Source organism: Micromys minutus (assembly GCF_963924665.1).
Source record: "Micromys minutus genome assembly, chromosome: 27".
Classification (NCBI taxonomy): domain Eukaryota; kingdom Metazoa; phylum Chordata; class Mammalia; order Rodentia; family Muridae; genus Micromys; species Micromys minutus.
This window is the reverse complement of record NC_137962.1, coordinates 37,584,820-37,601,306: the sequence shown is the minus strand read 5'-3', so window position 1 is coordinate 37,601,306 and position 16,487 is coordinate 37,584,820. Positions and strand designations below refer to the sequence as shown.

General features: G+C 42.0%; 1 protein-coding gene across 3 annotated transcripts in view; it reads left to right on the top strand.

Moving 5' to 3' along the window:
- TNRC6B (trinucleotide repeat containing adaptor 6B) overlaps window positions 1-16,487 on the top strand; it is a 205,105-nt gene that overhangs the window by 148,816 nt on the left and 39,802 nt on the right. For 2 of the 3 annotated variants that reach the window (XM_080939805.1, XM_080939804.1), the window contains 5 exons: window positions 735-756; window positions 8,706-9,050; window positions 10,860-13,205; window positions 14,927-15,085; window positions 16,245-16,420. In XM_080939805.1, the coding sequence (XP_080795931.1) occupies window positions 735-756; window positions 8,706-9,050; window positions 10,860-13,205; window positions 14,927-15,085; window positions 16,245-16,420 (3,048 nt within the window). The remainder of the gene's footprint in view (window positions 1-734; window positions 757-8,705; window positions 9,051-10,859; window positions 13,206-14,926; window positions 15,086-16,244; window positions 16,421-16,487) is intronic. The other variant, XM_080939806.1, reaches the window with a different exon arrangement.

Here is a 16,487-nt window from a genome sequence, read left to right as displayed (position 1 = left end):
CCCCAAGTTCATTGCTTTATTTAGTCACTCATCATTTTAAGAGGTTTTCATAAAATTTTAGTTTGACATAAAGAAGTACTTTTAATAATGCGTTCATAAAATTTTGTTGGATTTTTGCACAGTTCAGTCTTACCACTCTGCTTTATGGCATAAATATTGATGATAACAGCGGATTTCAATTGAACTTTTGAGATTGCTATCTGATTTACTCTTAACCGAAACCCCATTAGGAGAAATGACTATATCTCCACCAAGTAAGTGAGTAACTGAGTCACATAGCCTTGGTTTCAAATCTCCCTCTGAAACTGAAATTTCTGATGAGGCTGGAATTTATGATGAGTCCCTCAGGCTTTTGAGTTCATGCTCAGGAGGGGGGGTCTTTCTGTATTAATGGTGAATTGAGTTTCTGGCCACATCTGTTTGACTTTCTAAAACTAGAGCAGTCAAAATGGTTAACAGTATTTCCAATACAGGGTCTATGTAAAATGCTGGTGGCTGTTGTTGCTGTTTTAATTTAGATTTCCTCCAAATCCTAGGTGTGTGTGTGTATGGCTGAACAGCTCTAGAAGAATGTCTAAATTGACTCCCAGCTGGCTCTGGATTTAAGCTAAGCCTGAGTACTGTGTATACTGACAACTCGTATTGCCTGAGTTAATAGTTAAAAACGATCATACAATACAGTACTGAACTAAAAAGCAAATTTTATTTACTTATGTCTGTTATTTCTTTTGCAGGTCACGGAACAAAAAACCAAAGGTAAGATTTTCATTCTCTCTGTTTAGATTTCACAGTGCTGCTGACTCAGCCTGCAGCCCTCTCAGAAGAGAGTGGGTGCACAGTAATTAAGGTGGGTTGTTTGCAGTCATTGCAGAGCAGCCATGACAAACTAAAGGCACTTGGAATTGTGTTTCTAGTTGGCCTTACATTTTTAGGAAACAAAAGAGTAAAGACTTTGTTTTAAAAGTGTGTGAATCATCATTTTGCACTGAACTCTTTCAGAACTTTAGTAGAACAATAACAAATTATCAACCCCTAGTTTCAGATGGAAATTACGGAGAGCACTTCCCAGTCTTGATCCATGGAATACATTATGCATTTTGTCTGAAAATTGAATGTCAGATCTAGAATGTTTACACTCTTCTGAACTACAGCCCGGACTGTTTGTTTTAAAAGATGCCAGATTTTGAATAAGTTAACTGTTGAAAAACTGGTGTGTTGCAAACAGAAGCGAGAGCCCCTTAGGTCTTTCTCAGTCTAATAATCTATCCTTTCTCGTGGTTCTTTCTGTTTCCTGGTTCTAGTGTAATTTCATTTGGTAATGGTCACTTTGGGTTAGCAGGTCTTAAGAGTGGGAGATAAAATTCCTTTAGATACTACCTATATTTGAGCACCTTAATATGTGGTTTTCAATTAGGTGTGTATTAGAATAATACGCAGTCATCAGAATGCACAAGCCCAGGCTGCTGCTAGACCTTGATATTTCTAGGCTGGAGCATTTGTAGGTGTGCGTGAAGTGTCCATGAGGCCCTATGAAATGAAAACCTTTGCCCTGGATTTAAAAAGAAAAAAAAATCAGATAAGGGTAATGGAGACTTAGACTTGATGCAAGTCCTTCTAATGATTAGTTTGGTTTGGTTTGGTCAGTTTGACCAACAGGCCAAAGTATGTCATTTAGTGATGGAAGACTCAGTAAAGGTGGTCAGTCTTCATAGATGTTTTATGTAAGATAGCTTTCTTAGGAACTATAACTATGAAAAGTAAATTGTCAGATGCTTACACATTAGTATATTGTGTTTCTAATCAAAGGAATTTCAAAGAAGATTGTACCCTGGAACTTAGTAGTGATTTAGAAAGTAAACTGAGAAATTGTTACAATTATCTTAATTGGTTTCCTCTTGTCCAGTTCAGCCAGTTCAAAACCCACAAGTAGACCTTTTTTTTTTTTTTAAGGAAACTAACAAATGCACTTTTTTCTAAGCCTATTTAGAAGTAGACTGTGAATAGACTTGGAACTAAATATGTATGTGTGCACATGCCAGAGTGTGTGTGTATGTGTGTGTGTGTGTGTGTAAGAGAGAGACAGACAGACAGACAGACAAGATTTCAGTATCTAGCTATAGCTAATCTGAATCTCTTGGTTTTGACCAAGCTAGCCTTGACTTTACAGTTATTATCCTGCCTCTGCTGCCTGAGGACTGGGGTCATGTGTATGTGCTGCTGGCATAGTAAAGGACTTTGGGGCAAGAAAATTGGTGTTTTCTTGACAAACCAGGCTCTGTGTTGGTAGGACATGGAGACCATGGTAGAATTTGGGTTCCTAATCCTGGCTACTTAAGCCATGATTAGTGATGTTTCCATCAGAAAACAAAGTTCAGTAGGCATTCTTTCTCAAATAAATAAATACCAGATCTTTTCTCAGGCAGATATTTTATGCTAAAGTCTTTAAAAAGGAAAGAAAAATAAATCAAGCTTTTTTTCCTGTGCACTCCTTTCTAGTAGGGTCTTTTTCATGCCTATTGTAGATGAAATTCACTTCTCTGTCTTCTTACTGTTCCTGCTCTTCAATCAGAAAATCAAATCAAATCATCCTAAAGGAGCTGAGAGTGTCACTCAGGTCTCCAAGGAGAAGAAAGGAAGTTAGAAAGAAAAGCATATACATATTTATAGTTTGAGGTGTGTCAGACTCACCAGCCTTGCTAGGCTTATTCTTTTTCTTGGGCAAGTCTTTGTCTATAGAGCACCCTCCTCCTCCTCCTTCTCTCTGAGCTGACATTTCTGGTTCCTGTTTCTCTCCCCAACAACAGTTATCTTCCTTAAGCGATCTCCCCTTAACTATGAATCTACTCTGTCCCCAGCAGAGAAAAAAGAAAAAAGCTGTTGGTGCCAAGTGTTGGGTTGTACAGGGACTGAAGTAAGATTTTTCTGTATTTCAGAAAAGCAGTGGATTGGTTATATGCTCTTCCTTTATCTTCCACCATTACAAACAGTGTGGTGATATCTTGGGGTTTTCATTGCTGCAACAAAACACCATAACTAAAAAGCAAGCTGAGGAGGAAAGGCTTTATTCAGCTAACACTTCCATATTACTGTTCATCACTGAAGGAAGTTAGGACAGGAACTCAAACAGGGCAGGAACCTAGAGCCAAGACCTGATGTAGAGGCCATGGAGGAGTGCTGCTTACTGGCTTGCTCCTCATAGCTTTCTTAGCCTTATAGAACCTTATAGAACCCAGGAACACCAGCCCAGGGATGACCCCACCAATAGTCTGGGCCTAGCTGGGAAAATGTCTTACAGCTGGATCTCATGGAGGCATTTTCTCAACTGAGGGTCCTTTCTCTCTAGCTAGTGTCAGGTTGACACAAAAACCAGCCAGTACAGGTCAGATTTCCAGAGAGGAGAGTAGGACAGGGATTTCAATTCAAAGTTCTATGAGGATGTGCTGAGCTTACTACTCAACTAAAAGGAAGAAGAGGGACTTAAAATTTTAGATTCTCTTTTATGAATATTAGACAGAAGCAAAATGGTTTCCAAAATCATACAATAGCTCAGGTTAAGATGAAACTTAACAAGGGAGGGTTAGGCTAAGGTTAAAAGACCAATTATAAAAACTACATAATGGCAGAATTTGACCATAAAAGATTAGCCTTGTTAAAGGGTGCTATAGGATACTACAACCATTAATGAGATCTATCAGTATGCAATGAAATGACTAAAAGTAATGTGACTTTTAGCTGCCAGAAAGTATCCAGGGTGGGAATTGCAGGTCTGTGGTGGACATCAGTATGGAAGGGGGAACCCCCAATTACCATGCATGCACTGATTGGGTCAGGTCAGCTAAGGAATTTTACATTTCAGACAGGTTTAAATACAGGGGGTTGTGTAGCTGTCATGTCTGATAGCTAGAATTGAACATGTCCACAATAAATACCCATTTTGTTTTTGTTTTCAGTGAGGCTTATTTTGACCCTAGAAGTACCAACATTCAGTCAAAGAAGTAGGAAAACTTGAAGCTCAGTGGATCAGTTTTTTGTTTTTTTGGTTTTTTGTTTTTTTTTAATTAAGATACTGTGGTTCAAAGCATTAAATCATAGCCTTGCCCCATACTTCATTGACACACATCAGAAGGAAAGCATTTCCCATCAGCCTATCTGGGATTGTGGGTCATTTTACTACACTGGCTTCTGAGCTTCCAAGAAGTGTATCTAGTGAGTATAGTGAGTGCATGGTGATGGTTCAGATAATTTTGACCACCTACAGGGCCCCCACATTAGAGGTACTTGTGTGTTCTAATAGGTGGGACATAGGTTGGAAATGGAACTAGGGTCAGTGAGATGAATCACTGGGCAAAAGTACTTGCATTCAAGCTTGATGATCTGGGTTTGATCCTAGGTTAATGATGGAAGGAGAAAACAAACTCAGAAGCTGTCCGCTGAAGTCTACATGTTTCGTGACATGAACATGCCTGTATGATCTCTCACACATCAATACTACTTACACACTAATAAATAGGGAGGTAGAAAGAGAACTGGTATCCCTAAGATGAATGACTCTGAACTGTCGTAAAGCATGCAGGAAGATAAGGAGCACAGTTTTCATGTAGGAGGGAAGAGGAATTGACAGCCCTGACAGAAGCGGCGCTAGTAAAGATGAGGGAGCTCAGCTCTGGGGTCCTGGGGAGTCGTGAATGCTGGCTGGGGACCAAGTTTGAGGGGAAGGGAAAGGATAAAAGAGACCTGAGGTGGAGGCAATGGTTTGGCAGTCACACACCAATAGCTAAAGCCTCTGAAGAAGTAACTCAATGTGAGAAGTAGGCAGGCCCACCTGTTTGTTATGGAGAGAGGGAGAGTTGACTTCTGCAAGTTGTCCTCTGGTTGCCACACTCACACAGTGACCTGCATGTGCCCACACACATACACAAATAAATACATGTAGTTTTTAAAAGTAGACATAAACTCAGTGCCAGGTGTGGTGGCTTGTGCCTGTCATCCCACCCAGCACTTGAGAGACTAAGGTGGGAAGATGGGAATGAGTTGGAGACTGGTCTAAATAAAACTTGAGAATAAAGCCCTGTTTCCAGTGTGGTGTGTACATCCACAGTAGCTGATAGCCAAATTAGATGCAATTTTGGAATTATAACTAAAAGGATGTTTAAAATCTGAAGCTGCTACTGTGTCCTATAAACCAAGTCTGACCTGCTGTTTATTTTTATATTACCTGTGAGCAAAAAGAATTCTTTTTTTTTTTAAAGTTGTTTCAAAGAACAGTGTCTGAGAATATAAAATTCCTGGTTCACTGTCCTTAAATAAAGTCTTGAAGCACAGCCACTTTCTATGACTGCTTTCACTCTCCTAGTACACAGTTGATTTGTTGAGAGTGAAACCTTATGTCCATTGAGTGTTAAACATCCTCTGTTTAACCCTTACTCCACAGTGTGGAGGACCTCAAATGGAAATGAAAAACCAAGAGCTAGCCAGAATAAATCTCAGAAGAAGCAGTAGTCCAGAGGCATGATGCTGATGCCATGATGACAAATACCAGATGCCCACTAGGCTGGCAGTGAAGACATTGGTGCCTGGAGGAGGAGCTAGTGAGCAGAAGCCAGTGTGTGAGTGGCGGAGTCACTGAGAATCACATAACAAGGGCTAGTCACCCGTGCATAGGTCAACCTAAAACAGTATATTTTCTATGGTTTTGACTGGTTTTGCTTAGTTTTAGTTTTGGTTTTCTGGTACTGGGGATTGAATCTAGAGCTTCTTGCTCATCACATAACTGTATCCCTAGCCCTTTCACAAATATTTGTAGATGAAGGGTGCGTGTGTGTGTGTGTGTGTGTGTGTGTGTGTGTGTGTGTGTGTGTGTGTGGTCTCATTAAGATGAAGAAAGTGGTAGCTTGTAATCGGTTCTGTGCATTTGTTTGGTCTCTTGCACAAATTCAGAAGCTTGCCAAGTTTAAACATTTCTAAAGAACACTTTTCCTGAAAAAAAAAAAAAAAGGCACCTTCCTTACACTTTTATAAATGATGACAATTAGAAGTTGAAAGCAAAATAAGAGTGTAAGAGAGGGATCTGAGCTTAAAAGAGTGGAAGTGGGAAAGACTGAGTCAGTAGAATTAGAAAATGGAACAGCCAGATTGTTACAGTGTTTTTTCATTTCCTACCAGGCTGTGTTTAAAGCATAGACTTTGTTTTATTTTCTTTTGTTTTGTTGTGGTGTTGTTGTTTTGGTGGGACTAAATCCAGGGGTCAGAAGCTAGGCAGCCATGCTGCTCCCTAAAACCTACGAAGACTCTCTCTGGCAAAGAAACTGAGGCCTTGAGGTCTTTGAACCAAATAAATATGGTTAGGTGACTAGAGTAGCTCATTTTAGAACTATTTATGCTTCAGCCTACAAATCATTAACACTGAGAAGAGGCCTGAAAGTCAGCACACCAGGGCCTGATAGTCTCTGTCTTGACAGCTCACATCCAGATGGACATCAATTCTGGTGTCTTAACTTTGAAACTGTGTCTGCTCCTGTCAAACAGTTGCTTCAGCTCCAGCAGATGTCAAGTCTTGCTTGCCTTTATGGTGTTTTATGTTTACATTTATTTAGTGGGGGTGGGGGTCAGAGGACAACTTGCAGTAGTCATTTATTTCTCTCAACCCAGCATGTGGGTTCTAGGGATTTTAGGCTTGGTTGAAAGCACCTCTACCCACTGAGCCATCTTGCTGTTTCTTGTTTGCTTAAAGTTCATAGAGAAGTATAATAATGAAAGAAGTTGAGAAGTCTGGCCTGGCCCTCCAGCACAATTAGCTTTTCTAACCAAGTCCTGGAATGTTTAGCACCTGAGCTCTAGAGCCAGCACCATGTCAGAAGAAAAGTCACATGTCACAATATGCAGCACCAACCAGGGTTTGGGTTTGAAGCAGATGTGTTTATTATAAAGTTAGTCTGCCCTCACTCTCATTAGACTGCTCTGTCATTGTCTTATTTAAGAAAGAGAGTTAAGGCATGTGGCCAACCCATTTGTAAGAAGGGCAACGTCACAAACTAGCTGGGAAGAATTCACACAGCTTTATTCTCATAAGAGAAAGGAAGATTAGTAAATGACATGTGGAATATTTCAGAAACAAATATTTACTAGTTATTTATCCATCATCTGCTATATGTTCTGTGGATGGTACCGTGTTGATATTAGACAATGGGTGGTTTAAGTTTTTATTCTGCTCATCACATTACAGCCACTACTCTTTTACTGGGAGGCCAGTACTATCTTGTGATTGGCTAAGAATAGACATGAGTTGCCTGGAACTTACTTCGGCCAACTGTTCTTTTCTCCTGTCACTCACAGTATTCAGTAGTGCCAGTGGAGGCTAGTCAGGGCCCCTGTTTTCTGATGATGTATCTCTCTCCTCATAAAGGAGGCAGTTAAATGGCAATATGCTGGCCCAGCATCATTTCAGCAGTCAAAGCAATACTGCTACCAGGGATGCTTGGGCCTCAGATTATTCCTGTAGTATTGCCAGTCTCAATGTGCTGAGCAGATTTTCTTGGGAGAAATGGATTTTTTTTTCATGAAAGTATTCAAAAACTATTGTTTAAGCATAAGTACTGAGTTTATAAAAGAGAAATACACATTAACGGTCTTTTGCTAAGATGGAGACAGGAAGTAAAGAGTTGGAACCTCTGTGGTCAGGGTTGAAGTGTAGGAGTCAGCAGGTCCACCAGGGTATAATGATTTCAGGGTTACTGTGCACATTTGACATTTTATATCAATGAAAGAGCTAAGACAGATATTTTTAAAATAAAGGCTAAAAGATGTCTGATATTTGTGTTATGTAAACAGTCACAGATAAACCTTGTGTCCAGGTGGCTGTAGGAACCACAGTCGTGTGGTATATTGTTATTCTCTAGGCCTGTAGACCTCTGTGGGTGCCAGTTCTGTGTCTGCTCTACAGGGAGGAGAATGAATGGTATATGTTCTTGAGGAACTTAAGATCAGTGAGAGAGGTCTGTAAGTAGAGACTTTGAGTATAATGTAGTGTGTTGTAAGAACATGGTTGAAGTGTGCTTCTTGCACCTAGTCAGGAACTTCAGAAAAAATTCACAGAGGTCTTCAAAGAAATAAGATTATTGTCTACAAGGTAGCTCAGAGTAAAGCTTCCAAAACTGCCAGAAACAATCATCTCCCTCAGGTTGTTCTATGGCCTCACATATTTACCATAGTATGTGTGCACACAGAACCAAAAAAAAAAAAAAAAAAAAAAAGTAGAGCCTGGTGTGGTGGTGCACACCCTATTCTAGCACTTGGGATGCAGAGTCAGACAGATCTTTGTTGGAGAACAGCCAGGGCTACATAAAGAAACCCTGTCTCAGAAAGAAAGGGAAAAAAAAAAGAAATGTAAATATTTTTTTTTTAATTAAGAAATTAGAAGACGTGAAAGTCCTCTGAGCTACTGAGTACTTGGCTACAACTATTTGTGCCTTCCAGGATTTGGTGCAGTGAGTGATGGTTGCTTAATTTCCCCCAGTTAGATAATAAGATGGCTGTTTTCAATTATTTATCACTGTTACCTGCTACTGCCACTCCTACCTTAGTAAAGTGAACATCTTTCAGGAATTTTAAAAAGCCTGTTCTTTGAGGACAGAGTTTAAGCTTTCTTAAAAACAGACTTTAGAAAAATATATTTAATTTAAAAAAGGTTCCCAACCTCTGTCTTTCAGTGCCCGAAGTGACGAAACCAAGTTTAAGCCAACCAACGGCCGCCAGCCCAATTGGCAGCTCTCCATCGCCACCAGTCAATGGTGGCAACAATGCCAAAAGGGTGGCAGTGCCGAACGGACAACCGCCAAGCGCCGCCCGCTACATGCCTCGGGAGGTGCCACCGCGATTCCGTTGCCAGCAGGACCACAAAGTGTTACTAAAACGTGGGCAGCCCCCTCCGCCGTCCTGCATGCTCCTCGGGGGTGGGGCGGGGCCTCCTCCCTGCACAGCACCTGGAGCAAATCCCACCAACAACGCACAAGTGACAGGAGCGCTGCTGCAGAGCGAGAGTGGGACAGCACCAGGTGAGAGGCAGAGCCAGGAAAGCCGCAGCGCTTTCCTTTGTTTCCTGGAATCAATTGTTAATAGGTAGTGCCATGCAGCAGATGGGAGAGGGCCCAACATAAAATCTGCAAGGACAGTTCTCTAAGCTGTGTTGTGCTATCTTGGCATGAAGGCATAGATTGCATAGTTCTTCAGCTATGTTCAGGAAGTAAGACTTGCATGGGGCTTTTCCTAAATCTTCCAGAATCCTATGCTTCCAGAATGATCCTTAGGTTGTTGTATAGCAACTTCAGAGAATACCAGATGATAATACCATTCTATCGATTTAAACTAGGATGATTTTTTTTTTTGTTTTTTGTTTTTAAATCAGTGTTTAATTTTAGAACTCTGGATTTTGAAGTATGCTAGACATTGTATTATAGACGTGAAGGATCTTTCTCTAAGGAGTTTCATTAGAAGTCTTGAGAGTTCTTTCTGTCTTGTCTTTTGAAACAGGATCTCAGGTATAGCCCAGGTTGGTATCAGGCCCGTGATTCTCCTACCTCAGGTTTGTGAGATCATGTGCCACTAAGAGTTTCCAGTCCCTGTTAAAAAATAATGTCCCTTTTTAGGTTATATTAAAACTTAGAGTTTGAGCTAGAGAGAGAGATGAACAGGCAAGGGTGGTTTCCACCAAGCTTGATAGCCCGAGTTCCAACTTCAGGCCCCACCCACATAGTGGAAAGAAAGGACTGACTCCCAGAAGTTGTCCTCTGACCTCCATATGTACCGCATAGCACACATGCAAATAAGCAAATATAATTAGAAAAACAAATTTAAAAGAACCAACTAGACTTTGAATATCATCAAGCATAGGCAAGACCAGCATAGTCTCAAGTTATTAAGACTCTACTCTTTCATTTTATATGTGTTGTTTTAATTTGTACTAATTAAATATTTGTTAATAGGGAAGTTAGTTTAGAAAAAAATTCATTAAAACACATCATTTCCCCCCTCATACACACTGATACGCTACATTCTATGCAGTATATGCTATGCAGTACTGATTTATCAGATTTAATCCCCTTGAGAGTCTAAACCTAGCTGATACATACATACTCCTGTTTCTTGGGAGCTAGCTAAGGGATACTCATCACTCAGAGAAGGCTTACTGAGCAGAATGTACAGGCCACTGTGTGGAATTCACATGTTAATCTTTGTAGGAAGTTACAAAAGATACAACTGGAAAGACTGGTTGGCCTTAGGTCATAGAACATCTTAATGAAACCAACCAGTGGGTTTTGCTCTTCTGTGCACTAAGGGATTGTTGAAGATTCTCAGAGAGCAGTAATAGAACCAAAGGGGTGTTTTAGAAAAAGAGCTCCAGCCACAAGTGTTGGGACAAAGAAACACAGCACATTTAAGGTTTGTTGCATTTTCTTAGGAGACAAGAAGGTCCTTCTGTTTCAGCAAGAATGGCAAGTAGGTAGCTTTTGAGAGCTGATAGTTAGATGTAGCACATACAGCACTAGCCAGGGACAGAGAGAAAACTTTAGCATGTCCTCAAAGGCCTGATGACCTGAGTTCCAGTCCCTAAGACTCACCTGGTAGAAGGAGAGAACCAACTCCAACAAATTGTCCCCTGACCTCCACACTGGCACTACAACATGGAACACACACATACTCACGTAAAGAGGTGACTCTAGATACTATACTAAAATCACTCAAGAAAATCGGCCAGGTAAAAAAGCTAGTCTAGAGGATGCACTGAGCTTTCCAGGGGCAGTCAGAGCTCCAGGTGTTGATGATACAGATGTGCAGCTGTGATTAACAGATGATCTCTTTTCCAGAGTCAACCCTTGGAGGTGCTGCTGCTTCAAATTATGCAAATTCCACTTGGGGCCCGGGAGCCTCCTCCAACAACGGCGCCTCCCCCAACCCAATTCACATCTGGGACAAGGTGATTGTAGACGGGTCTGACATGGAAGAGTGGCCTTGTATTGCCAGCAAAGACACTGAATCTTCTTCCGAAACCACCACCGATAACAACAGTGCCTCGAACCCTGGCTCTGAGAAGAGCACTCTGCCAGGAAGCACCACTAGTAACAAAGGCAAAGGGAGCCAGTGCCAGTCTGCAAGTTCTGGGAACGAATGTAATCTTGGGGTGTGGAAGTCTGACCCTAAGGCTAAGTCTGTTCAATCTCCCATCTCTACTTCAGATAGCAACAATGGACTAGGGAACTGGAGGAGTGCGAGTGGTCAAGATCGAATTGGACCTGGCTCTGGCTTCAGCAACTTTAACCCAAATAGCAACCCATCTGCCTGGCCAGCACTGGTCCAAGAAGGAACTTCTAGGAAAGGAGCATTGGAAACAGAAAGTAGTAGTTCCAGTGCACAAGTTAGCACAGTAGGTCAGGCATCCAGGGAACAGCAGTCAAAGATGGAAAATGCGGGTGTTAATTTTGTTGTCTCTGGCAGAGAGCAGGCTCAAATTCATAACACTGATGGACCAAAAAATGGAAACACTAACTCCTTGAACTTAAGTTCACCAAACCCCATGGAAAATAAGGGAATGCCCTTTGGAATGGGCTTGGGGAACACCTCCAGGAGCACTGATGCCCCTTTACAAAGCACTGGAGATCGAAAGACTGGGAGTGTTGGGTCTTGGGGTGCAGCTAGGGGGCCTTCTGGAACTGACACAGTCTCTGGACAAAGCAATTCTGGAAATAATGGGAACAATGGAAAAGACAGAGAGGACTCCTGGAAAGGAGCTTCTGTTCCAAAACCATCGGGGTCAAAAAGTGACTCTTGGGACAACAATAACAGGTCTACGGGTGGGTCCTGGAACTTTGGCCCTCAGGACTCTAATGACAACAAATGGGGTGAAGGGAACAAAATGACATCTGGGGTCTCTCAGGGAGAATGGAAACAGCCGACTGGGTCTGATGAGTTGAAAATTGGAGAATGGAGTGGTCCAAACCAACCAAATTCTAGCACTGGAGCATGGGACAATCAAAAGGGCCACCCCCTCCCTGAAAACCAAGGCAATGCCCAGGCTCCCTGTTGGGGAAGATCTTCCAGCTCCGCAGGAAGTGAAGTTGGAGGTCAAAGCACTGGAAGCAACCACAAAGCAGGAAGTAGCGACAGTCATAATTCTGGTCGTCGGTCATACAGGCCCACACATCCTGATTGCCAGGCTGTCTTGCAGACTCTTTTGAGCCGGACTGATTTGGACCCTAGGGTGCTCTCAAACACTGGCTGGGGCCAAACTCAAATTAAGCAGGACACAGTATGGGATATTGAAGAGGTGCCAAGGCCTGAGGGGAAATCTGACAAAGGAACTGAGGGGTGGGAGAGCGCTGCCACACAGACCAAGAACTCAGGGGGCTGGGGAGATGCACCCAGCCAAAGCAATCAAATGAAGTCTGGATGGGGGGAGCTCTCAGCCTCTACAGAGTGGAAAGACCCCAAGAGCTCAGGAGGCTGGAACGACTATAAGAACAACAACTCTTCTAACTGGGGAGGAGGGCGAGCAGATGAAAAGACATCTTCCTCTTGGAATGAGAGTTCTTGTAAAGATCAGGGCTGGGGAGGTGGGCGCCAGCCCAACCAAGGATGGACTTCTGGGAAGAATGGTTGGGGTGAGGACGTTGATCAAGTGAAAAATAACAATTGGGAAAGTTCTGCCAATAAGCCTGTGTCTGGGTGGGGTGAAGGAGGGCAGAATGAAATTGGAACTTGGGGTAATGGTGGGAATACAAGCCTAGGTTCAAAAGGTGGGTGGGAGGATTGCAAAAGATCTCCTGCATGGAATGAGACAGGCAGACAGCCCAATTCCTGGAATAAACAACACCAACAGCAGCAGCAGCAGCAACCACCGCCACCACAGCCAGAGGCTTCTGGTTCATGGGGAGGCCCACCCCCGCCACCTCAAGGCAATGTTCGACCTTCTAATTCCAACTGGAGCAGTGGGCCCCAGCCTGCAACCCCTAAGGATGATGAACCCAGTGGTTGGGAGGAGCCATCCCCACAGTCAATTAGTCGAAAAATGGACATCGATGATGGCACTTCAGCTTGGGGAGACCCTAACAGTTATAACTACAAGAATGTGAACCTTTGGGATAAGAATTCTCAAGGGGGCCCAGCACCTCGAGAACCAAACCTGCCTACCCCTATGACCGGAAAATCAGCATCAGGTAGGTACCAACTCTTTTCTCATAGGTCTTAATAAAATAAAAGAAATCCCAGTGTAAGCCTGTCTGTTAAGGTGCATCTGTATAACTCATGCTGAGGATCGTTCCTTCAGTTCCAGCTTTCTTGCTCCGAGAACCTTTCTGTGGGGCACTGGAGATGACACCTGCTCTCATACATTACAGTGGTCTTTCTTGGTACGAGGAAAAGATGGCAGCATTCTTGGTACCCAGAATTATTTTTCTGCAATTGTATTGATTTGTATAATTTTTAAAATAACAAAATCACCAAATAAGCTTATTTCTTGGCAGAACAAACTAAATTTAAAAATAAAGAACTAAGGTAGAAAAAGACTGGCTTGCTTTCCTTCCTGGCTCTACCTATGAACCTCCTTCTGTGCTTCTCTTGCTCTGCAAAGGAGAGCACTCTGTTCTTCCAGAGACTGTCACAGTGCTGTCTCCTCTGTTATCTGCACAGTTGGGGTCTCCAAACTTATTAGTATAGTGTTAGGGCTGAGACCCAGAGACTTGAGCACTAGCAAATGCTCTACCTCAAGCTACATTTCCACCCCCTTTTGAATGACTGAATTGTTGACTATAGCAAGCAGTATGCTTACAAAGATGCTCTAAGGACAGTCAGATACTCAAAATGCAGCTATCGCAACAGCACTTGAGTCTGTTCTCAGTTTGGCATGAATGTCCCTGTAAAAGACTCAACAACTAAGAAAATGTACCTTTCAGAATTGTTAGGTTGTTTTTGGTTTTAGTTAAAATTAATCATAATGTTAAGTTTTCCAGCATTCAAAGTAAACCTAGTTTTTAAGTAAATATAATTAGGAACACTAATTAACATGCAAAGTGACTTTAACTAGCTCTTTTTTAAAGTTTTTTTTTTTTTTTTTTTTTTAATGAGGACAGAAATAGAGGTTACTCTTTAACTGCTTATCCAAAATCACACTTCTAGTGCTTTAAGATTCGTTGTTCACAGAAGACTCTCCAAACTATACCGGAAAGCAAAGGACAGCAGATGAGACTCTTAGCCTCTTAGATTATGGGGCTTCTCACAGTAATCTGTTGAAGTTTGTTTCCTTCATAAGTCTTGCTCTTATGTTTTACAAATATTCCTAAGCGTTAATTCTGTTTTACAGGGAAGGGATTATACTTGTACAGTATTCTTAGCTTTTTCTGTCAGCTTTTAGTGGGGAAGAAGCTGGGATCCTGAAAGTGGATCCCAGGGCCTGTCCCAGGTAGGCAGGCAATAGTCCAGTAGCTATGTCCTCGGTTTCTCATGTACATTTAAGCTTTCTGTAGCACATACAGTTCTCTCAATTAATTGTTTTATGTCGTTCATTTTATAAACCCAATTTTTGTCTAACCTGTCTCCTCTGGTAGATATTTAAGTTATACTTTACCCACGCTTAGTATATAACCTATCTTCTTCTGATATTTAAATTGCTTCCATTTTTTTCTAGAGTTAATACAGTGAACACTGTTGTACATATAATTTTATCACTTTAGTACTTTTTTTTAGGCTAAATTTTCCTGGCAGTGAGTTTACTGGGTCAGAAGTCATGTACATTGGACCTTTGGAAAATGACTTTACCAAATGCCCTCCATAAAGGTTGAATTTATTTCTGCCAAGAAAGTATAACTGTGCCTGCCTCCTTCACTCCACTGGATCTTAAGTATTCAATGGATCCTTAAAGAGACACATTTCTTTTTTGCAGTCTGGAGCAAAAGCACACCACCTGCTCCAGATAATGGGACTTCAGCCTGGGGTGAGCCAAATGAAAGCAGTCCTGGGTGGGGTGAAATGGATGATGCAGGAGCATCAACCACAGGCTGGGGAAACACACCTGCCAGCGCTCCCAATGCCATGAAACCCAGTAAGTAGACTTGGTTTGCAAGTGGCAGCTTGTCTCTCATAGGCCTGATCTTGGTCTCAAGGACAGCAGCAGTCACTGGAAGTTGTACAGAGAAGAGCCACTTCCCAGCCCCCCACTCCACATGAAGGCAAATCCAGTTCCATACAGTATTTTTGGAGGGAAATGAAGGTTCTCTTGCAAACTTTATAGTAACAATATTTGTTTAAAGGGTGTGAGAGTAGAACCGACTGGAGACCTGTGTCCAGCGCCTTCTTCTCTGGTGTCCTATCTTTCTTTTCTTCTCCCATCTGCCCTCCACATTTTTCCTCCTTTCTTATCAGAGCCACATCCAGGATCCTCCTCAGTACCTAATGCATTTCAAATACATTTGTGAACCTAAAAAGCTTCAAGATTCTGTGGCCTTGTGGGCTTTTTAAGGTTGGTTGGTTGGTTGGTTTTTTCAAGACAAGAATCTTTCTGTAGCCTTGGCTGTCCTGGAACCAAGCTGGTCTCGAATTCAGAGATCCATCAACCTCTGCCTCCCAAGTGCAGGGATTAAAAGGCATACACCACCACTGCCTGGTAGCCTTGTGATTTTTATTTCTATTTTTATTTCTGCTTCATCCCAAACAAGGTAGACAGTTGTGTTTTGGACACACCTATTTGAAATACCTACATTGGGTAGTGTAAAGAAAGACTTGACATTCAGCTGCTCTGCTCACTAAGGGCAACCATTTTCTTATTTATGAAATGCAAAATTCATATTCACTCCTATCCACATACACACACACAATTTTTTTTCACACACAATTTTTGTTGATTTGTTTGGGATAGTGTCTGAAATACTTGATACTGGCCTCAAATTAATGGTATTCTTCCTGCCTGAGTTTCCCAAGTGCCTGGATTGCAGGTATGCATCACCACCTAAAGCATCTTAGAATAGGGATGAGATATTTGAGTTTTAAAATTACTATCTCCTTGGTTCCAGGAAGAATCATAAGAGCAGTACAAAGATCTTGGTTGTAAGGTCTGTTGTCTGCTCTCTAAGTATGAGTAATGCATTTGCCTTGCATGTAGATGGAGCAGACAAAACTGCAAAGATATTAAAATGTTGCATTTTCAAGAAATCTGTTTGTTATATGTATTTACTGCAATGAATTGATTCACTCTTTCCTTAAAGATTCCAAATCTATGCAAGACGGCTGGGGGGAAAGTGACGGACCAGTCACAGGAGCTCGCCATCCTAGCTGGGAAGAGGAGGATGACGGAGGAGTCTGGAACACCACTGGCTCTCAGGGAAGCACTTCCTCCCACAACTCAGCAAGCTGGGGACAAGGAGGAAAGAAACAAATGAAGGTAGTGAGTGCTTCAAGGCTTCAGTTCGCTTACTCATTTCTATATGGTAAAACTGAGACTCTGTTCA